The sequence below is a fragment of the Carassius auratus genome, chromosome 10, assembly GCF_003368295.1.
Source record: "Carassius auratus strain Wakin chromosome 10, ASM336829v1, whole genome shotgun sequence".
NCBI classification, from domain to species: domain Eukaryota; kingdom Metazoa; phylum Chordata; class Actinopteri; order Cypriniformes; family Cyprinidae; genus Carassius; species Carassius auratus.
Genome location: NC_039252.1, coordinates 11,213,374 through 11,236,955, shown reverse-complemented (window position 1 = coordinate 11,236,955; position 23,582 = coordinate 11,213,374). Strand labels below are relative to the sequence as shown.

The window sequence follows — 23,582 nt, the reverse complement described above, 5'->3', positions numbered from 1 at the left end:
TGTGCGGCAAAGCTGGATTTTCATCAGCCATTAATTTAGTCTTCCATGTCACATGATCCTTCAGAAATCATTCTAATATGCGAATTTATTATCAATGTCGGAATGTTATTATCAAACAGTTGAGGTGCTTTAAAAAAAAGTATTATTTTTATTTTTATTTATTTATTTATTTTGGAACCTGTGATACTGAGATATTTTTTGCAAGATTCTTTGATGAATAAAAATTTTAAAAACAGTGTTTATTCAAAATAGAAATATTTTCTAATCATATGTCTTTACTATCATTTTTTATCAGTAAATATGTTCTTGCTGAAAAAAGCACTGATTTCTTGCAAAAAATGGAAGAGTAAAATGACTGTCAAATGTTTGAACGGTAGTGTATATTATTACAAAATATTTCTATTTTAAATAAATGCTGTTCTTTTTAACTTTTTATTCATCCAAGAATCCTGAAGAAAGTATCACAGGTTCCAAAACATATAAAAAATAAATCATTATTTTCTGAAGGATCATGTGACAAGACTGGAGTATTGGCTGATGAAAATTAATCTATGTATCTCTGGAATAAATCACATTTTAACATATATTCACATGGAAAACAGCTATTTTAAATTGCAAAGATATCCAATATTAAGGTATTTTTCTGTATTTTTGATTAAATAAACACTTTTGCTTTGATGAGCAAAATAAACATATTTAAAAAAAGCATTACAATTTTTACTGATCCCAAACTTTTTAATAGCAGTATATGTAAATGTAATCAAATTTTTTCTCTTTGTTTGATATTCATTTTTCTTTTTCTTTTGTTAACAGATTTAATGACTGAAAAATAATACCATCGTCAATTTGAATCTCACGTCTCTCTCAAAATCATGTACAGTTCATTGCTGGATCACACAGTTGCACTGATGATCCACAATAAACCCTAAACCCAGGATAGATGGGCTGAGTGAATGTGGTCTGGACTATGTAGATGAGCTTCATTTTGTCAGAGATGCTGAAGAAGCACACAATTCCAGCACTGTAATCCACATACACTGCCAATCTAGAAGTCTTTAATTTAGAAATGTTTACATATAGTTTAGTCTTTTTGTTACTCTCCCAGAATGTGTATTTGGAATGAGAACAGTACAGATTTATAGAATGATCATTACATCCAAATTTACTCTCGTCACCATTTCCCTTCCTGCAAATGCTCTTATAGGCCAAAGATACTCCCACACCAGCTCTTCCAGTCCACTCAAACTCCCAGTAGGCTCGTCCACATACACTCTCTTCACACAGGACCTGAGGCCAACAGTCAAATCTGTCTGGATGTTCGGGATATAGCTGGACTTTGCCAGTGTTTGTAGCCACTCTGTTCCCTCCAGACAGTAGAAGGGTTTCATTGATTGTGTTTGAATCCATTGAGAGCTCGTGTGAATCTAAGGGAGATAAAATACAATATTAAACACAATATTTAAAAATGGACAATTACATTTTTTTTGCATATACATAACAATAGGAAGAAAACACTATCACAACTTCTTTATCATGCCTTTAAATGTACTATTAAAACCATAAAAGTTAGTGGAAAGTCATGTCATATGTGTACGTACATTGTAGGATCTGATTCCTGTTTTTGGGTCCATCAGTAGGAAATTTGCAGCACATTACTATTGAAAGAAATATCATATATAATGTAATTCTTTGTATTTAATATAAAGTAGTATTTATTTAGATGTTTCAGCTTGAATGAATGCAACCTACCCCAACCAGATACAACCATTACCTCCGAATTAAGGAAATTGTCCATTTTTTTCTTTAGTCTTTTGGCGAAAGATTTTCTCCCCTGATCAGAACGAGAAACAACATCAAAGCTGAAAGGTTCAGGAGGAACCAAATAAGATGAAGAACTCTGAAAAAAAGAAGAAGATCTAAATTTAAATCCACACTATTTTTCAAAACTCTCTTGTATACCTGAGTTATTACAGTGACCGTGTTGCATTGTATTCCAATCACTGTATCCTTTTCTAACATTTTGGTAGATTTGATATTTGTTCAGGGTTTAATATAGAATTCTTATTTTCCATAAAATGTTCCCAAGTTTCCAACTTCAATGTAACACATTATGTTTCTTATTGCACTGTGCATAATTATTATTATTTTTTTTTTAACTGGGTATGATGTATGCACAAAAAAAAGGCATGTATGTTTGTTAGTTTGTTTAAATTGACAGACCAAAATGAAAAGAGTTTATCAGTCCCTTACATCCTTTCTTTCAAACCTGTTTTAGATTCAAATCTAATTTATTTGAACCAGACTATACAGACTATGAACTAAGAAATATATTGTACATTCTGTGTCAGAAAGCCGGCTCCTGCATCAGCAGCATCTCATATATGTGTTATGATACTCTCATGAACGCGCATCAGAGACTGACATAGAAGAGAAGAAATTGCTGAATAAAGTAGTTATTTTTGTTTTCTTTGCACACACACACACAAATATTCTCTTAGCTACATAAAATTACAGTTAAACCACTGATGTCACATGAACTATTTTAATGATGTTTTAACATGGTGGTTATTGCTGTCTATGCAGGGTCGGAAAGCTCTCAGATTTCTTAAAAAATATCTTAATTTGTGTTTCGAAGATTAACAAATATATTATAGGGCCGGAACGACACAAGGGTGAGTAATTAATGACATAATTTTCATTTTTGGGTGAACTAACCCTTTAACTGCATATTTTGGATTTGTGTTAATTTAAAACTGCATACTATTACACAAGGCAAAACAATTGTAATATACTCTTTGCAAGGCATAATTATGCTTTACGCATTAGTGCTTGGTCAGAAGGATTTAATTTGGTTATTATGTTCTTCAGTGGATGATTAACTTTGTTGAAATGAGTTGGCAAGCAATTCAAAAATGAAAGCAAGTACATAGAATGTATGTGAAGGCCAAGCATTTGCTCGGTTGTATTATTGTTTCTAATTCATACCTGATTCATTCTCCCTGCTCCTGATGTCACATCATGATTTTTGTGGATATCCATCGTACACCGCTTACAAATACTCATCTGGTCAGTATGACAGAAAATCTCCAAAAGCTCATTGTGTATTGGACAGATCATGTCCTCTAGTTGCGCAGTAGCATCGATCATACAGTGTCTCTCACCTTTGAAGACTTTCTCATGTTGTTGAAAGTGGCTTTGACAGAGAGAGTTCAGACACACCAGACAGGATTTGATGGCTTTATATTTTCTGTCAGTACAGACATCACACTCCACGTTTCCAGGTCCAGCTTCAGTTTGAGAAACTTGAGCAGGCCGGGGAGCAGGCTGGAGTTCTGTTCTCTTCAGTTTCTCCACCATTTCAGCAACCACCACATTTTTCCCTAAAACAGGTCTTGGAGTGAAGGTCTGTCTGCACTGGGGACAGTTGTACTGTCTCCCGAGAGCATTTTCATCCCAGTGGCGTCTGATACAGTCCATACAGTAACTGTGTCCACAGGGGATGGTCACTGGATCATTCAGTATTTCCAGACAGATCGAACAGCTGAACTGTTCCCTACTCACATAAAGTCTAGCTTCTGCCATTTGAAAACATGTAGATGAAGACAGCTAAACACCACACTAGTTTCCTGATTCTGTTTAAGAGACGGCAGCAGAACAGGTGTGACTGTACGACGTGATGGTATTTAACATTAACAGAGTCCTATAAAAAGTCCACTAGGGTCACTAAGCAGATTTATTTTACAGGAACTTTAGATTGTACAACATTTCTGAGAAATGCACTGGTAAAAAAGATTCTTGAGTTTGACGAGAAGTGACTAGCTGAACAAAGGTCTACACAGAGTCATTTAGATTGTGTTCTAGAAGATACTGATCTAGTAGTCACGTTCATTAGTCTAAAATACTAGTACAAGAATAGCTATTTACAATGTGCAACATCCACAGAAAACAAAAAGAATGGACTCATTGATTCCAGGGAATTGTAGCACTGAAATTTTATAAATGAGATTCATCATTGCCAAATTTGGGTAACAAAATGCTGAGACATGAATTAATTGAGGTTTTGTGTTCCAAGTGGGCATGGTGATGAAAAATATTGTGATAAGAGCAAAAAAAAATTCCCACACAAAATGTTGTATTTGCTCACAAAAGTCTTGCATTCCCCTGAGAACCTTTGTGTTCGCTTGCTAAAAACATTTAAATATAGTTTTTCAATATTTATATTCACCAACTTTGTGTTCACTAGCAGAACACAGTACCCATCTCCACGAGGCTCCATTTAAGGCCAATGGCAAGAACGGCAAATAGCAATGGCCATAACGCAAACCTAATGTAGCAACTCCTACATGGTATAAAATTGTGGATACATTTTTATTGTAGGTTGGTAAAATCAAAAGAGAAGTTTATGAAATGGGATTTTTTAGTCAAAAACACATAGTTACTTAAATATTAGTCTCGCGTAGCCAGACCTTCAGACTGACGGCTGATGGTCTGGAATTCATGGCAACTTTCAGTGGCCAAGGCCCGCCCATGAGGCTGTTTAACTGACATGTCAAACAACAAATCACAGTTTGTTTCATTCAGCGTCACGTTTCGGGCGTGGAAATGTCGCCACAATAACAGACCTGTGTGTTAAACTCTTGGACGTATTTGAAAGATTCTATGCCATGAACTTTAAATATTTCACATACTTTTGAACTCCAGAGTTTAGTTGATCCTGATAAGCACCCATCATTACAGTTGTAAACATGAATACTTTCTTCTTTAGTGAGGGGGTTTGGCAGCATGGCATCTTTTTTCCAGGCAGAATGTTATTAAAGAACTTGACACACACGTCTCCTGGAAATCCTGTAGAATTCAACCAATCCAATGTCCACTTTGACACTCCTGAAGTGTTTTGAATTTGGGGCTCATTTACATCAGACGTTTAGCAACGGTTTAGCAATAATTCTGTTTTTTAACAAATTGGTCAAGTGAATGATTCAGTGACTCACTCATAAAGAAGGTTGTTTTTGTTCCTGAACGATACAGCCTGGCAGCCTGTCTGGAATACACAATGATCACATTTTCAGTATTTTTCTATCCCTCTGCAGTGATCCCTGTGAGGTCAGCTCAGTAGTTCTCAATTTTAGCATTCACAAAGCATAGCGTGTCAGCGCATTGCCCCTTACTGCAGTGCAAATGACTCGCTGCTCTTTTAAGCTTCATTCATGTGCCCTTGGGCTGCACACTGGACTCTCTAGGGTACTAATTCAAATAAATTATAGATAAGCCTTTGTATCCTGGTGAAGGACGGAGAATGTGAATCAAATTAGATGGTGAAATGTGCCCACAGTTTAACGTTCCCACCCCATCAAACCCTGCAGCACTGCAGGAGTCTGAGCCTATTTACAGTAAAACCATTACAGATCCTCCATTTACATTAGTATAGTAGATAAACTGATGCTGGTTAAAATATGGCATGCCATCGGTCAAAATAAAATGAATCACGTAAGAATTTACATTAAATCTAATATAATATTTATTGCTTTAAGCTCTCTCTCACTGTGCCGTTTGAATGGAGTGTAAGGGTTTCTTTTTTCCCTCAGGTTATGAAAGAAAAAAAAAAGTCACTCACAATAACACTGCATCATAGTATAGCATTTCTTTATTTATATTTGTGCATTAATTCATGATCTGTAATAAGAGGAGTAATCTGTTATGGAGACAACAAGGATAGACGGAATAAGACATTTAGAAGCATAAAGGACTATGTACTGTGCAAACTCTATAATACTATGTTCTCCTTGTTCTTTACGATGAATACAAATGAGAGGAGGAGGAAACAGACATGATTACACAGTACATTGTACCATACTGACTTTATGATATGTAGTGTTTACTTTGGGTTTTAATCCATGTTTATAAAAAGACACCCTTCATCCAGTTCTATCTTTTATACAACAGTCTCTTGCTCAATGCAAAACGTGACTAAAAAGGTAAAAAGTTGTAAATATTTGCATAGTAACCTTCATTAAAGATATTAGGTTGCATGACGGTAATGACATCTCTTAACATTGGAACCACAGACAGCATAAAATGCTAAATCTAACAGAGTAAGGCAGAATGAAAAGTCTAGAATAGCGAGGGGTCAGCTATTGCTCCTTCATATATGATTCAGCAGAAAGGGGAGCAGAGCAGTGATAAACTACAGGAGCATTTACACAGTTGAGAGTGTAAATCACTGTGAATGACAATGTTGGACCCCATATTCTCCTAAAAGTGGCATTCATCCCTGAGACTCCAGAACAACACTTGATGTTCAGATCATCCAGACGCAGCGCCCTGCACTGGACCTTCGCCACAGCTGCTTCTGGGATAAAGAGAGAGTTCAGGAGAACAGCATCTTTCTCTTTGTTTCGCAGCATTCGGAATCTGATTGTTGCTTTTTCAGAGAGTGAATGCCATTGTAATCTGCTTCCTTCATATTAGTTTTCCTCCATCTCTTCATTACACATATAACGCATATATGACATTTCATCATCCTCTTGCAAAGCCTCATTCCTTCCGTCCTTCTCTGTTTCATTGTTTTGGTTCTCGTTTTCTCCCTGTTCGACGTCATCCTGTTCTTCACTTTCAGATTCTCCAGCTTCTTCTGACACGGAGTAAATCTCTCCTGGGTTGCTTGGCCCTTTGCAGTGTATTTGATTCTTAACAGTATCTTTTGAGATGAGACCATCTGCTAAGCCACTTAAGCTGCCAGGCTTCCAGGGGTTGGCTTTGGGTCCACCCTCCTGGATCACAGAGGTGGCGATGTTCTGCAGTCTCATTTTGCCTTTTAGTTGTCTTCCATCTGAAGTAGAATTGCACTTTAGAGGCTTATCAGGATACACTAGGTTTGAAGCTCTTGTGTGCCCTTTTGAGTTTGATACACCACTCTTAGTGCCCTTCACCATTCCCATCACCTCGTAACGGAAGCTTGAGATATCCTGTTTAAGTTCCTATAGTAATAATAACCACACATTGCTCAGTAAACTATAATGCACAGTTGATATAAAACAATTCAAGAAAGGACAAATATAATGAATCGCATCCAAAATAAAAGTTTTTGTGTACATAATATAGTAGATATAAATACACACATATACTGTACATTTATATATTTAGGAAAAATATGTTATGTTTACACATTAAATATATAATATAAATTCTATATAAATATATACATGTAAATGTGTTAAAAATATATACTGTATGTGTGTCTTTATGTATACATAAGTATACACAGTACATACACATATTACATTTTTTTCACTTTGAATGTGATTAATCACAATTAATATATATAAAACAAGTACACTTTACCTTAAAGTTCTCCTCAGTTAATCCGGCTTCTTTTTTGGCATCCCTAATCATTGCTGCCACATACCGCTTAACCAGATTTCTAAGCACCTCCTAAAAAAAATAATTCATTTGATTATGAGCCGGGAAAAGATTAGACCAAACAAGAAGCCCATAGAGTCTTTCAGGAGAGTCAACGTGTATTTGAACAGTAGATTAATGTCGAAAATCAGAAGGACTTGAGTTGATTTATTCTGTATTTAATCAGAGATTGTGGTGAGCTGGAACCTTTCATCTGTCGATTTGATGCAAAGTGCACTTTGTAGACATTTAATGATCGGTTGCTTTGAAAGAGACACCATTACCTGGTACTGGCGGTTTGTGCGGACGTTTTCAGCAGCACGCATCTGAGAAAAAAAAGAGAACAGATCGATTGTATTGATTTTTCATGACACCTACTTTGCTATATTACAAGGTACAGTAGTGAAAACCTCAGCAGCTCCAATCATTTTGTTCACTGAATCATTTAGCTTCATTTGAACATTTTGAAGATTACTCGTCATACAGAGCAATCGTATGACTTTGTAAGACATGTACTCTTTCGGGGTGACGTTTGGTTCTTTCTGTATATTGATAATATAAATCACCATCTGTCTGGAAAAGAGCAGCGTAAACATTCTGATAAAAATCATCTTTTGTTTTTAGCAGCAAATGGCTTATTACCCCGAGTGATCCAAACGTCTCTGTTCTTTTTCTGTGTTTAATATTGAAGCAGTGGGTCTTGATCCATCTGATGAAGTACCATCCTGATTTTGGACTTGGAATGATGTTGAAGGGAGGAGGCAGAGTCCCGCCCTCCTCAAAGTAGCTCATCCAAAGTTTCGTTCTGGCAAACTTCCACTCAATATCAGCATGGTCCTGTGGAACAATCAAAGAGAACAGCTGAATATGCCAGTTATTATTTGTAATTCATTTGTCACACCAAACGAGGCAAAAAGTGATAAAATATTTAAATAAATAAATGTACAATTATTTTTATTGTGACCAAAAGATAAAAAAAAAAAGACATAATTCACAGCACTTACAGCAATATGTTGGTAGGAATTATTCATCATGGCAATGAGCATATTAAGAAGCACCACCAGAGAGATGATGTTGTAGGTCCCAAACATTGTGGCTCCAACAAATTCAGTGAATTTGTGGTCGGCGTCAACATTGGTCACATACAGGGCAACAAGACCAAATATAGACCAGAACAAAGACTGCAATGTCTCAAACATTCTGGAAAAAACAATCCAAAAACATAATAACACTATTTTACTGCAAAACAAGCAAAGTTAAGATCAAATCTATATTTATGAGTTTGCTTACGTGGTGAATGCATTGTTCTGCTCTGAGCAGCGGATACCCTTGCATGTGACATTGTTATTAGTCACTTTGCCATCAGTTTCATAATAGAAATACAGTTGATTGAGTCCATTTGCAAATGCGAGTAGCACCAGGCAGTAAATGAAGAGGAATTTGAGGATGTCCAGCAGCATTCGGCCAAGGGAGATCTGAAGGGGGCCCAGGTGCGAGTTGGCTGTGAAGAGTGAAATCAGTCGCAGGGAGCTAAATATGTTAGCAATGGCGAACAAAGCCTCGCCCACCAAGGCGGGGTGCCACATCTGCCATGCCTTCCACTGCTTGTAGTCTTCAGACCACTGAAGAAGAAAAATGTTGAGAATTAAAGTATCATTATTTCTTTAAGTTTGATATATTTTTTAGCTTTTTACTCCTTTATCATTAAGACAGGATAGTGGAGAGATGAAAGGAAATTATTGGGTAGAGAGAGGGGAGCGGGACCGGCATAGGACCTCGAGACGAGATTGAACTCGGGTCGCCGTGAGCTCACTATCTTGTTCTAACCAGGCATGACCCAAAACATTTTCCAGTGATAATTTGTTTGTCCACAGTGAAAGTCCAAATGTTTTGAATGCAATACACACCCAGTGAAAAATTTGTCTGCTGTAATATACAGGTATGCCACAATTATGAACCAATGAGATTCCACATTTACATTTACATTTACATTTAATCATTTAGCAGACGCTTTTATCCAAAGCGACTTACAAATGAGAACAATAGAAGCAGTCAGGTCAACAAGAGAACAACAACAGAATACAAGTGCCATGACAAGTCTCAGTTAGTCTAGTATAGAACGCATAGCCAGGTATATATAATTTTTTTTTTTTTTTTTTTTTTTTTTTTTTTTATTAAATGAAAAAAGAGACAAGAAAAGGAAAAGTACTGGTGTTAGTAGGTTAGGTGCAGGCGAAAAAGATGAGTTTTTAGATGTTTCTTGAAAATGAGTAAAGACTCAGCTGTACGAATTGAGATTGGGAGGTCATTCCACCAGCTGGGCACAGTCCAGGAAAAGGTCAGTGAGAGTGATTTTGAATTTCTTTGGGATGGCACCACAAGGCGTTGTTCACTTGCAGAACGCAAACTTCTTGAGGGCACATAGGATTTAACCAGTGAGTTTAGGTAAGTTGGTGCCGTGCCAGTGGTCGTCTTGTAGGCAAGCATCAGTACCTTGAATTTGATGCGAGCAGCTACTGGTAGCCAGTGTAACCTGATGAGGAGAGGAGTAACATGAGCTTTTTTTGGCTCATTGAAGACAACCCTCGCTGCTGCATTCTGGATCATTTGCAGGGGCTTGACAGTACATGCAGGAAGGCCCGCCAAGAGAGCATTACAATAGTCCAGTCTAGAGAGAACAAGAGCTTGGACAAGAAGTTGGGTTGCTTGCTCTGACAGGAAGGGTCTAATCTTCCTAATGTTGTATAAGGCAAACCTGCAGGACCGGGTCGTTGTAGCAATGTGGTCAGTGAAGCTTAATTGATGATCCATCACAACTCCTAGGTTTCTGGCTGTCCTCGAAGGAGTTATGGTTGACGAGCCTAGCTGTATAGAGAAGTTGTGATGAATCAATTGGTTAGCTGGAATCACCAGTAGTTCAGTCTTTGTAAGGTTAAGCTGAAGGTGATGGTCATTCATCCAGCTAGAAATGTCACTCAGACAGGCTGAAATGCGAGCAGCTACCGTCGGGTCATCAGGCTGGAATGAGAAGTAGAGTTGGGTGTCATCAGCATAGCAGTGATAAGAAAAGCCATGCTTCTGAATGACAGATCCTAAAGATGTCATGTAGATGGAGAAGAGAAGTGGTCCAAGTACTGAGCCTTGAGGAACCCCAGTAGCAAGGTGGTGTGACTTTGAAACATCACCCCTCCAAGACACACTGAATGATCTGTCAGAGAGGTAGGACTTAACCCACAGGAGAGCAGTTCCAGAGATTCCCATCTTTCTGAGGGTGGACAGGAGAATCTGGTGATTAACAGTGTCAAAAGCAGCAGACAGGTCCAGTAAGATGAGTACCGAGGATTTTGAAGCTGCTCTTGCTAGTCGCAGGGCTTCAGTAACCGAGAGCAGAGCAGTCTCAGTTGAGTGGCCACTTTTGAAGCCAGATTGGTTGCTGTCCAGGAGGTTGTTCTGTCCAAGGAACATAGAAAGCTGGTTGAACACAGCCCGCTCAAGTGTCTTTGCAATGAATGGAAGCAGGGATACCGGTCTGTAGTTTTCAAGAAGCGCTGGATTTAGAGATGGTTTCTTGAGCAGTGGGCTTACTCGAGCCTGCTTGAATGCTAAGGGAAATGTTCCAGATTGAAGAGAAGAGTTGATAATGTGAGTAAGTGAAGGTATGACTGAAGAAGAGATCGCTTGAAGGAGGTGAGTGGGGATAGGATCAAGTGGACAAGTAGTAGGATGATTGGACATGAGAATTTTGGAGACGTCCATCTCTGAGAGTGGGGAGAAGGAGGATAAAGAGTGTGCATCGGTCATTGTGAAGTTTTCCTCAGTCTGCGGTGTGGAGAATTGGTCACTGATGGATCTTGTCTTATTTGTGAAGAAAGCTGCAAAGTCGTCCGCTGTAAGAGTCGATGGAGGAGGTGGAGGCGGCGGATTAAGAAGAGAAGAGAAAGTCTTGAAGAGTGTCCGAGCATCACAGCAGCTGTTAATTTTGTTGTGGTAGTAGGATGTTTTAGCTGTGAAGGCATTTGCAGAGAAGGAAGAGAGGAGAGATTGATACACACTGAGGTCCATAGAGTTTTTTGATTTCTGCCATTTCCTCTCTGCAGCCCTGAGTTTAGAGCGATGTTCTCGGAGAACCTCGGACAGCCAGGGGGCAGATGGGGCAGTGCGTGCTGGTCTAGACAACAGTGGGCAAAAGTTGTCCAAGCAAGATGTTAAAGTGGAGCAAAGAGTGTCCGTAGCACTGTTAATGTCCAGAGCAGAAAACTGAGAGAATGGTGGAAGAGAGGATGAAACCACAGCAGATAGGTGAGATGGAGAGAGTGAGCGTAGGTTCCGTCGAAAGGTGACCTGCGTTGGAGTGTGTGCCACTTCAGGAGTAAGTGCTAGGTTAGCAGTAATGAGGAAGTGATCAGATGTGTGCAGTGGAGTAACTGAAGTGGTGTCCACATGCCATGCAAACATTTTTGCTGAATTCCATTTTTTAGTAAATTTAACTTAATTGTTTTATAATACATTTATTAATCGTTTGGTATTGTTCCTTTAGTAGGTACAATTGCAATTATTTGTGGTGAAAACAGACTGTAGACGGTAATCGTATAATTTTATTTTTATAAAATGAATGTACTATATTTCTTTTCATTAATTTTTTTTTTTTTTCTTCTTTGATATAGTGTATTTAGGGATTTCATGTTACTATATTACAATATTCACATCTAAATTATGCCAACAATTTCGATGATAGATTATTTGAGAACCATTTGGTCTGTCAAAAAACTCTTGGTAATTTGGAATGTAATAAATGTGGAAATCTGAAGAGACTAGTATTAGGTTTTTTTTTTTTTTTTTTGGACAAACTGTTCAGAAGCTAATGCAAAAAAAATCTATTTTTCATATATTCTGACCACTAGGTACTGTGCCAAAAAATACTGCATGTAGTTTAGTTGTTTTTGCTTTGGGATTTTGTGTTTGCACCTTATAGTTCAGAAGTTATTAGCATAAACATATGTGTAACTTTAGACATTATGGTTTGAATTAGAGACTCTAAATTTGCAGTGGCTAATGTTGAGACTGTCTTCTATCAGTGTGCCAAATTTCTAAAAATTTTACCATACGGTTCTATGGGCTGCCATAGATTAAATGCTGAAGATGAAGAAGAAAAAGAAAAAGAAGAAACTAACGGATACAATAGGTGCTTGGCCCCAGTAATTGGTGACAATATCAAAATCTATTTTTTATTAAATAAATGAAGTCTTGGTGAGGATAAGAGATTTTTAAAAACATCTTACCGATCCCATTTTGAACAGAATTGTATATTACTGTATATGAGTTTTTTCAATAAATGTTCCAGCTGGATTGTTCCAATGCCTGGAATATACTTTTGACAAATAATAATCCACACATAAAATCTCAGGGAAATGTTTCAGTTCGTAAAGCATATGTTCATGCAAAATAAAAAGGTAAAATTAAGTCAAATTCAGTTTTATACAAAAAGTGTCAAAGAGTACTTTATTTTTGATTTGTTACCTTAAAGTAAGTGACGAACTTCAATGAGATGGTGGCCAGATACAGGGAATTCATTACAAAGTCCATGAGGTTCCACCAGTCGTGAATGTAATCCTGAAAGCCACCGTCCCACATTTGTTTGATCTCAGCCCATACAAATCCTGTAAAGCAAGGTCAAATTTCAAATTCAAGTTTAAAATTCTTTAAAATTCAAATCAAAAACTGTTCAAATCAAATTTTTTAAGCCATAAACAAAAATTACCTAAAACCCAGGGTAGGATCATCCATTCCACAGTGGTGGGCTCTGGACCTTGCTTGGTGAACTGACTGTCCTTGCGGTCCACGTGTTGGGAGGCCAACAGCAGGAGAAAGAGGAAAGTCAGATAGGAAGCAGTGTGGCATATAAACTTAATGAAGGGTTTACGGATGAAGAGGCCATATTGGCTCTTGGGAGCAATCAGGTAGAGCAGCGAAAAGAAAGGGGAGAGGAATCCGATGAACATGCAGGTGATGAACTTGCTGGCCCAATGGCGGCGTCTCCAGCCTGAGAACTCATCATACCAGCGAGATGCGAGCAGCTGCTGACAGTTTGGCTGTGCTACAAACTAAGCACAGAATAATAAAAAGAGATTAAATTGACACTGAGTCTCCTACAGGAGTAAAGACAAACAGTACATGTAATGTATACATTGAGTTATTGAGATTTTGCTGAACTTTAATTAATCTGCTTGCATTTTCTCACTGGAAGGTACAGAAAAGCAAAACCATTTTCTGCTTTCTATCATGCATGGAGCCTGTCATCACTTTCTGCAGTTGCATAAGAAATGCTCTCTGCAGGAGAACACAAATAACGGAGCCATGTCCTAATGAGAAACAAGTGTTGTTTTGAAAAAGAGCAAACACATAAGACACAGAAGGGCTAACAGTGACACATTGTTCTTTTCTCTCAGGCTGCTATCTGGTTCTAATCATATCTGGTTTAAATCCCCATCTTTATCTTTGCAGTAGTGAAATCAATTTTTCACAAAAGGTATATATTTATTTCTGCACTCTCAGGGAAAATTAGCCAAAAGCTGTCACTGGGGTGGTACATATTTGCATACTAATATGCACTTTTAAGGTATTTAAAAGGTACCAGCCCAATATATATATATAATTTTTTATTACAATATATTGTTTCTATATAAAATTATTTACTTTAAAAAAATAACAACAACAAAAAACTATGAAATGAAAATATCTTGACCACCATTTGAATTTCCTGTTAGGTTTATTTTCTCTATTTTTTTCTCTAATTTATGAAAGACAAATAATGAGATCGAATGCTTTGGCTGTTCAGCCTAATTTGCTATCATCATGCTGTGATGTGGAAGATCTTCCAGAGGAATTTCAATGACTCAGCTATGGAATAATAAGATCCCGGTGGGCTTCTGTTAATTTACATACAGATGCTTCAGGTAAATAAAAGGTTTCAGCTTCCACAGCTTGTAAGCATCCATTCTTTCTACATTTTCAGTTATGTTTAAGCAAGTGCAAGGCAATACAGTTCCATACGTACATATGCATAGCAAAGTAAAAACCTCTAAGTTTATGTATATCACATAGAAGCCTCTCTTGCAAAAGAAGAAATGTCCTTCTACCTTTCAAACAGAAAGAGCTTGTAATGTTTAATGTGAACAGAAGGGGGCAACATAGATTCATATGTTGCAGCCACTGCAGCATCCCTCTAGAGCAGTGGATCCCAATTATGTTCCTGGATGTCCTCAACACTGCACATTTGGCATGTCTTCTTTGTTTGACACATCTGATCAACTCTTCAGCCCAGTAGTAGAGACTCAAGACCTGAAATGGGCATCCATGGACATGCTTGGGAACCATTCCTCTAGAGAGAATAAACAACAACCTACCTTCTGGTGGTGAAAATATTCAACTCAGTTTTAAAACCCAAAATTTGCCAAACAGAAAAACAACACCACCTGAAATATATTATCCACAATATGTAAAATACATCAAATTGCCAAATCAACAATCATCCAAGTACAGTCCCTGAATGAACCTTTGTAATAAGCTCAAGTGCTGTTTCTATCTGGAGTGATTATTTTGTGCTACTGCTAATGATCTTGAAGTAGTTGTAGATTGCTTTTCCAAGCTCTTATTGTCCAATGTGGATGTCTGAAGAGCACACAACTCACCTCTTTCTGGTGGTACTTGATAGCCAGTTTCAACCTGGCGAGATCATTATTCCCTTCATCCTCCAGGAGATTCATATCATCCCTATAGTTCAGAATCAGTTCCAGCTCTCTGGAGCTGCGCGTTTGGTCAAGCAGATCTTTGGCGAACTGCTTGCACTGCTGGGAAAGCTCTTCATACTCGGACTTGAATTCATTCTCCACTTCGCTGAGCTCCTGGAGCTCCCAGCTGAGCTGGAATGCAGTCAGGAAGGGGTCTTCGCTGGAGAGGGCGATGAGCGAGGGACTGGCCAGGGCCCGGTAGATGTTGAGACGGGATCGGGAATGTCGCAGGCTGTCCACGTCTGAGCTGGACACGCATTCCATGCAGTTGCAGCGCACCTGGTGGGGCTGGGGCATGGACACACCCTTCTGAACCAGCATCTTGATGATCTCATAGTTGTTGGTGTGAGCGGCCAAGATGATGGGTGTTATGTCAGGGGTAAAATCGGAGAACTGTTTATCCAACAGGATAGGAGGCACCTAGAAAAGAGAGAAATCAGGGTTGATAAAGTTCACAATCAATTTCTCTTTTTGTATTTTTGTCTTGTTTTCTAGTATAAATGTGCTTAAAACAAGACACATCTGCTTGAAAAAGCTGAATTATGATTTTCAAGTCTTGTTCTTAGAGAAATTTTAATTCAATGTAGTTATTAAAATAATAATAATAATAAAAAAACATAATGGTTTAATCCTGTCGGAAAATATTTCAAGCATGAACCTCATTAATGGTTGATTTCTCAACAAAAAAAAAAAAACAATACCTTTCCCAGTAGTACCTTATTTTAATGATGTTTTCATTGGAAGACAAGACAAGGATACGGAGGAAGAAATTGATTTGTTGTTAAAAAAGCCACAAGCTATCATTGTGACCTTTAACCCCAGGATGTTTCATGGAGTCCATCTCTACAGTACATTAAAGTCCATTCAAGGCAAGTCAGTTCAGTCAGTTCTACGTGAGTGAACCAATTCATCAAACAGCTGATTGGCAATGAGTGATCCGTTCCTATTGCCCCCATATTAAACACCCCCATATTCTCACATTCAGTTGTCTACAAGCAGTTAAAAGTGTTGCTAAATTACTGTATATACACTACTGTTCAAAATTTAGGAGTTGGTAAGATGTCTCTCATGCTCACCAAGACTGCATTTATTTAATGCACTTGTGGACAAGAAAGTGACTAAAAATATATAAAAATATATATAACAATTTGAAATTTAATGTATTCCTGTAATGTGGAAGCTGATTTTTCAACATCATTACTTCTGCCTTCGGTGTAACATTATCTTTCAGAAATTATTCTAATATGCTGATTTGGTCTATTATGAACGTTAAAAACAGCAGTGCTTCTTAATAAATTAATATATATATATATATATATATATATATATATATATATATATATATATATATATATATATATATATATATATAATTTATTATTAATATTTGTATTTTATTTTTGTGGAAACTGTGAATTTTTTCTTTTCAAGATTCTTTGCTGATTAGAAAGTTCCAAGTTCATAGAAATGTTGTAACTTTTGATCAATTTAATGTTTCATTGCTACATAGTTACATAGTTACTGCATTTTCTGTGGTATACAACAATAAATAACACTTTTGCTGTCTGTCTGTACAAACCCTTTAAGCTGCTCAAAGCATGATTCAATTATTTTGTGCTATCCCACAAAAAAAAAAAAAAAAAGTATTTAATTTGCTCAACCAGGTATTATTATAAATTCACCTTCTTTTTCTGTGAGACATGGTGGCATGACAATCAGTTTGCTACACGGTGTGCCACTGAAGTCATTACAACTTTATCTGGGTCACAGCCCTTCAAACAAAGTGGAAAATTACTTAATCTTCAGCTGCAAGACAGTGAAAAGGATAATACAAGTCATCTTCACGAAAAAGCAAGAAAGCACTAACTATTAAGAAGAGCACTACTTCCAAAACTTTTAATTAAACATCCAGGTCTACAGGGAACAAATCACTTTCAATAGGATTAGTGCTTTCTCGGGTTCCAGGTACCTCTGCGACACGGTCAGAAAAACTATTTGAAATGCTCTGAAACAGTTTGGATGTAATCTGCACATTTACAGTCGCTTCACAAAAGAAGGGATTACCAAGGCAACTGGGAATTCCTGCATGTGTAAGTTGAATTGAAAAGAGGACCCAAGAGATGGTACAGTAGGTGAGACATTGAATTGTTTTAGGTATACAGGAAATTCGGAAGTAAATTTGTCTGTGATTGCCATCTTACCTGCATGCCCCCACTGGGCTTTTTATGATTCAAAAGCAGCTCCACAGCCCCCACCACTTCCTTTCGTATGGCATGTAAAAGCGCATCCCCCACGTACACGTTAAAGCTGAGCAGCAACTCAATAATTTCCAGGTTCTCATTCTCAATGGCAATCAACAGAGCTGTCCGTCCCAAAGGGTCGATGCAGTTGATGTTGATTTTGAAGTAGATCTCGGCTTCTATCAGAGCTTGTTTGACGCTGGCGTAGTCACCTTTCTCCACAGCAAACAGGTAGGCCTTTTCCAGCGGTGACAGTTCAGACTCGGCTCGAACTATCCGCAGAGGGATCCTGTCCCTGTATGAGAAGTTATCCGTTCTGCGAAAGTAGAGCTGTGACATTGCTGCTATGCCTTCGTGTGAGACAACTGGGCAAGAAGAGAGATGGAAATAGAGAGACCAAGTACAGACAATGAAAGGATGCTGGTAAATGAGGGTAAGAATCATGCATTACAGAGGAAATGGCTCGAAGCATTGCAAACCATCATCTCCACACCCAACATCCCATTAGCATGTCACTTAACCCTTATTTGCTTGGTTTTCTGTAGAACTTCGAGGTTATGAGGAGGTTATTAGATTTGGGCGTTATGTTGAAGGCCACAATGAAAACCTCAGATCCTTCTAATGGGACAAGATCTTAATGGAGTCAAGAGTTCACTTGATGTTGGTGGAGTCATAAATGTATACCATGGACTGGATTTTTGTTACTTGTCTAAGGGCAAAGCAACGTGGTACATTCAAAAGTCATCATTAACTTTATCAATGAAATGATTAAATAAAATGGATCAATTTTGCTTTCCCTCACCACACAAATAAACTCTGAAAATGCCCTCTTGTAGTCATTTGGATTGATGTAAATCACTAAGACCACTATGGGGATATTGTATATTTGTAGACCAAAACCCAGAAATGAGTTAACAATTTATCACTAACGGTTCCACCAATATGGTACTATGGCAATGTGCATATTTCTGACATGCACTGTATGGGGTAGACCAATCAAAACAGACTGGGCCATCTTACCAATCAGAGCACAGTACGATCACAGAAAGGAGGGGTTTAGAGAGACTTAATCTTAGAACTGCTTTGAACAAATTATTTAATAATAATAATAATAATAATAATAATTCATTAAATTTATATAGCGCTTTTCTAGGCACTCAAAGCGCTTACATAGACAGGGGGTATCTCCTCATCCACCACCAGTGTGCAGCATCCACCTGGATGATGCGACGGCAGCCATATTGCGCCAGAACGCCCACCACACACCAGCTTACTGGTAGAGAGGAGACGGAGTGATGAAGCCAATCAGCAGATATGGGGATTGTTAGGAGGCCATGATGGTCGGAGGCCATTGGGCGAATTTAGCCAGGATGCTGAGGTCACACCTCTACTCTTTTCGAAAGACGAGAAAACATTGTTTGACCTATTGTAGGAGAGTCCCAAAACAATATACCTTAAAAATGGCACAATAGTATGGTGGCCCAGTAGTGCACAAACCAACGCAATTAAAAAAGCAAACATAAGCTCACAACACAATATTATAGTCGACTAATCATTAGTTGAAGAGAAAAGGCTTAATTGACCACATTATTTTTTTAGTCGCTTTTTTTTAGTCGCTGCTGCTGTCCCATCACGGTCTTTGAACTTGAGCGCGTCAAATAATAAAAGAAACTCAGACATAAGAGAAATAGGCCTATCTATAGAAAGCAAAATGTCTTCATTAAAATGAACCAATTCAGATGGAAAACAACTATTCTCAGGTGATGTGATCTGTATGAAACATTAATATAGGCGCATTCTCTGAAGAGATCGTCAATTCATCACTGCAGCCGAAAATACAGCAAACACTGGTTTATCAACGAATTATTCAAATGTTAAGGCTCCTTGATTTTTTTTTCATGATGCATTCCTAATCATTACTGTACTTATGCCGGTGTGCTGTGTGGCAAACCTTATTTATAAACGCTCATTACTATGATTTTTGGTTTAATCATATAAATGTACGATTAGTCGACGAACTGCTTAACATAAATGACTATGGTCGCCGAGAAAAATCTTTAGTCGAAGACAGCCCTAAGAAATAATATTGATTTATTTTCTGCTCGAATCATGAATTGATACATTAAGATTACCAGGATATCAAATCATTCAGTAAAAATTAAAAAATCGATTGCACATATTAAGTAACACATATTAATCACTTTGAGAATTTCTAGTGGCATCTCAAGTAAATATCGCTGTTTAACTGTCAACACTGTCCTCTAGTGGTCAGGAGCATTTCCATTGTGTTGTGGCTTAATGTCATTGTGTCATGAGCTTATGTCTGCTTTTTTAATTCCCTTGTGAGCTTATGTTTGCTTTTTAAATTGTGTTGTGAGCTTATGTTTGCTTTTTTAAATTGCATTGTGTTGTGTACTCCCAGGCCACTGTACTATAGGGGTACTTTAAACACCCTAAATAAGGTCTGTGGTTAACATGTCCCAATCAGGATTTTTTTGTGCCCCAGATCTGAGTCACTGAATATCGAATATCTGTTAATAGTGAGTCCCAATCCAATACTTGTATTTTCCTATTGCTTGGTGCAAACTTCAAGTACATTAAAGTTATAAAATTATTACAGTCAATCCAATTTGTACAGAGATGTGCAGAGAGTTTCTTCATCACCATGGTATAGTTTGTTTATATCCTATGTTTGTTTTTTTGTTTTTTACTTTTGTCAGTTGTATTTGGGCTTTAATTTTCATAAAAGTTGAGTTCATTTATAAAGACTACCATACCCATCAAAATATAAAAGAATCATAAACTTTTGTTGGTCACAAAGCTTATGTTTTGCAATAATCCAAAAGCCAATGGAAAAATCCTGTTAGGTTTTAGTTGAGGGAAACAGGGTGATGCTAACTTCCTGGTTGGCCAACAAAAATATGTCATCACTGCAAGAAAAATGGTTACATTTTCTGTAGTCACTGAAATCTGCATACGTGTCCGCTAGATATGGGATAGATATTTGTCATAATAGATTCATAGCATCAGGGACTGAAAATCAGTATCTAACCATCCACAATTGATTCAGCTTGTAGATGATGCTGATGTTTTATGGAAAGTGCTTTCTGGTGTGTGCGTTACAGGAACATCCTGTTAAAACATTTTGTTCTCCAACAGACTTAGCAGTTACTATTCTAAAACCTCATTGTGTTTTACAGGTCCAAATATATATCAAGTTAAACAAACACTTACACTTGTGACTGGCACTGACAAATGCTAAAACATTATGGTCCTCAGTCTTCTCAGTGTCCTCATACAAACTTCTAGACTAATGAGGAACTTCCAGGCTTTTATACTGTTACACTCATTGTGTCAGATTAAACAAAATTGTAAAGGATAAGCTTAATGGTTTGCAATTTTTACTTTTTTTTTTTTTTTTTTTTTACCAAATTACATAAATTCCTTAAACAACTTTTGATTCAAAATATTGCTTATACTGTAGAAATGTCGCTATAGTCAAAGCTTTTGAACATATGAGAACATGTTACAGGCCTAATAATTAATACAAAAATGTATATAGATTTAAGCTCTTTTGTCTTATGTTGTGTATGTTGCATTTAGTAAGTCCACCATATGATGATTTTTGCTTCTAGTAAACTGGGACCTTTGTTGAAGTTATTTCTTAGAATGTGTTTTTATTTTATTTTTTTTATTATTTTTTTGTCTGTGTGTGTTTAGATAATCAATTTATATTAAATTACTACACTCACTCATAATTCCTTTTACACTATTTGCTAAAATGTTTGATATTTTTTTTTTTAATTAGGCAAACCCTCAAAAAAACTGAGTTCAATAAAATGGTTCAGTTCACATTTTCATAGGATAACCTTGATAGGCTTCAGGAAAAGAAATGTGATGCAGGCTACTTCAACCAAATAAGTGTTTATTTCGAATTTTAACGCCGTTTTAGACACATTCGCACCCCGTAGATTTGAATTCTGGCATTATTTGGTCTATTTATGAACCTTTTACCCATTGAAGTGGTTTTACTATAATTTACGAGGGCATTTTCATAATGTGCACAGAAGTGGTGGATGAACACAGACAGATCACTGCGCAGTGCGCTCTTCAGTCTCCACTCCTGACTGCCGCAGGCTGTGTCTCGAAATATAGTGAGCTGCCTACCTCAGCAGCATTTCTGACCATAGATGTTTTTGACTCGTTTAGAGTTAGCAAAATGTCACAATCCACGCGCACCCAAACATGATGCACATTATGTAAAGGTAGGCAACGTGTATGAAAAGCAGGTTACATTTTATGTGGTGTTATATGCTAGTTTAAAGCAGTCTTTAGAGAGACTTACTTGAGATTTAATGTATTATTGATTTTCAAATACCACAGTAATTCTCTGGAAAAGCGCGTTTATAAAACGGAACTCGTTGTCACTTTACAACCAAAATGCTAATTATGTTAATAGCCTACTCACCCCTGTTTTATTCTAAATCTGTGATTTACTTTTTTCACTGTGTTACACGAAACAACAAGTATCGTTATAGCTTCAGTATCCAGTGTATGGTGGGAAAAAAAGTAAATGCTGACTGAGGCTGTCAATCTGCCGAAGACCTCCATTTGTGTTTAACATTAGAAAGTCACACAGATTTAGAACAACCTGTGGGTGAGCAAAGAATTTGCTTTTTTTTCGATGAACTGCCCTTTTATGAAATAACAGAATATCACCTCACCTGTTGGTTTTGGATGTTGCACCGACTCGTGACTGATTCCGTCTAACTAACGTACAACAGGTGCCCAACGAGAAGAAAACCCGTTACACTCCAACCGCCTCCACAGAGGAAAAAGCGCGAAAATGCGCAACGACAGAAATAGAACGCGGGAAAATCGTATCCATGTGTACGCGCAGCGAGACTCGGCGATCCTCTCATTTCGTATTCAAGATGGAGCTAATCTGCAGAGTTTCCCAAAGCAACATATTTGTTGTCTGTCTCCGGAAAGTGCACGTGCGAGATCTTTGATGGTTTATCATCTTGCATAGTCTACTCGCTTTTCCAAGTAGGTTTCATCGCACGTCGGTGTGACGCGTTCGCATCTTTCGTTACGAGTTCTTTTGATAATTGAAGAGACTTGGATCGCAAAGGCTACCAGATGTCCTGTCTGCATACTCTCTCTCTCTCTCTCTCTCTCTCTCTCTTTCTCTCCTGAGAGAGTGCTAGTACATGTTTATAGGGTCAACACTCGACGTCTAGTATCACGGACAGTCTTTAAAGGTGCACTAAGATTTTAAATGCTAATTTATAAGGTTTGCACATTATGGATTGAAAAGCAGTTTTGAAAAATATAATTTAACAAAAAACAGACATATAATAGCCTATACCTAGAAAAAACTGGCTCCTTCTGACTGCAATGTTTGTAATCAAATGACTGTTAGAACATATGAATGTTTTGGACAGTCTTGTCTGTAAACCAGTGAGCACCTGTGCCATTTATTCACATGTACACTTCACTGTCAAAGCAGTACAAATGAAGTGAGTCCAGACACTGAGATGATGTTGGTCTCTCCTGTTCAAACCTGTGAAACTGAGTCATTGATCTGGGTTTGAAGTTTTAGGTGCGAAGAAGCCAACTTTAAAATTTCAAATCCTTCCTGCAATTTGTCAGATTAAGAGGTTCAAACATCACAGAGCAAGACAAATCAAACTGCTGCAGCAGTCAAAGACATTTCTCTCTGAGAATTTCATGTCATCTCAGAGATCTGAAGGACAGACAAATGAAAGATGTGGAGCCATAAAGCAAATTTCGCATAATTCATCAGCAGCTATTGCAAAATGTTCACCACCTGTCATATTCAAACTCCTCTGAGAATGTGTAGGTCTTCTGCCTAAACTGATAATCTGCTTCTGTTTATCCTTTTTCCTTTTCCTTTTTTTTATTAATTTTTTAAAAATCTTTCTCTTTCACAGTTGTTTGCATAATATCCGTCATCTGTTTCTCAATGATGTAGAAGACGTTTACAAGCATCCTTTATGGTGAAACCAATCCCAGAATGTTCCCGCCACAGGATGAAAAAAATGTAATTCCAACTTTTTGTCTTACAATCGATTCACAAATTCTGAATCGAGATTAAAATAAATATAAAATTGTGAGATATTTGATCAAAATT

At 37.4% G+C, this 23,582-nt stretch overlaps 2 protein-coding genes across 2 annotated transcripts; both read right to left on the bottom strand.

Annotated features, from left to right (window-relative positions):
- Positions 1–737: 737 nt before the first annotated feature.
- On the bottom strand, positions 738–3,636 carry LOC113110463 (E3 ubiquitin-protein ligase RNF135-like). Its single transcript, XM_026274644.1, has 4 exons — positions 2,986–3,636; positions 1,750–1,897; positions 1,599–1,655; positions 738–1,424 (listed from the first exon to the last, which is right to left on the bottom strand). The coding sequence occupies exons 1-4, from the start codon at positions 3,580–3,582 to the stop codon at positions 871–873; spliced, it is 1,356 nt and encodes a 451-aa protein (XP_026130429.1). The 5' UTR covers positions 3,583–3,636; the 3' UTR covers positions 738–870.
- Positions 3,637–5,639: 2,003 nt separating this feature from the next.
- Positions 5,640–22,582, bottom strand: LOC113109848 (short transient receptor potential channel 4-like). The gene is made up of 11 exons (XM_026273645.1): positions 22,150–22,582; positions 17,387–17,790; positions 15,087–15,605; positions 13,157–13,499; positions 12,916–13,055; positions 8,689–9,020; positions 8,403–8,598; positions 8,041–8,235; positions 7,683–7,724; positions 7,342–7,431; positions 5,640–6,977 (listed from the first exon to the last, which is right to left on the bottom strand). Exons 2-11 carry the CDS (start codon positions 17,762–17,764, stop codon positions 6,465–6,467), a joined length of 2,748 nt encoding a protein of 915 aa, XP_026129430.1. The 5' UTR covers positions 17,765–17,790; positions 22,150–22,582; the 3' UTR covers positions 5,640–6,464.
- Between the last annotated feature and the right edge of the window lie 1,000 nt (positions 22,583–23,582).

What these genes read in the sequence shown, in the direction of transcription:
- LOC113109848 (XM_026273645.1), bottom strand. Translation starts at nt 17,764, where the DNA reads ATGTCACAGCTCTACTTTCGCAGAACGGATAACTTCTCATACAGGGAC. An exon ending in TCAAGTACCACCAGAAAGAG is followed by an intron (nt 13,500 to 15,086) that starts GTGAGTTGTGTG and finishes TTCTGTGCTTAG; the next exon opens with TTTGTAGCACAGCCAAACTG. An exon ending in AGTTCGTCACTTACTTTAAG is followed by an intron (nt 9,021 to 12,915) that starts GTAACAAATCAA and finishes TTTCTTCTTCAG; the next exon opens with TGGTCTGAAGACTACAAGCA.
- LOC113110463 (XM_026274644.1), bottom strand. Translation starts at nt 3,582, where the DNA reads ATGGCAGAAGCTAGACTTTATGTGAGTAGGGAACAGTTCAGCTGTTCG. An exon ending in AATGGTTGTATCTGGTTGGG is followed by an intron (nt 1,656 to 1,749) that starts GTAGGTTGCATT and finishes TTCTTTCAATAG; the next exon opens with TAATGTGCTGCAAATTTCCT. An exon ending in CAGGAATCAGATCCTACAAT is followed by an intron (nt 1,425 to 1,598) that starts GTACGTACACAT and finishes TATCTCCCTTAG; the next exon opens with ATTCACACGAGCTCTCAATG.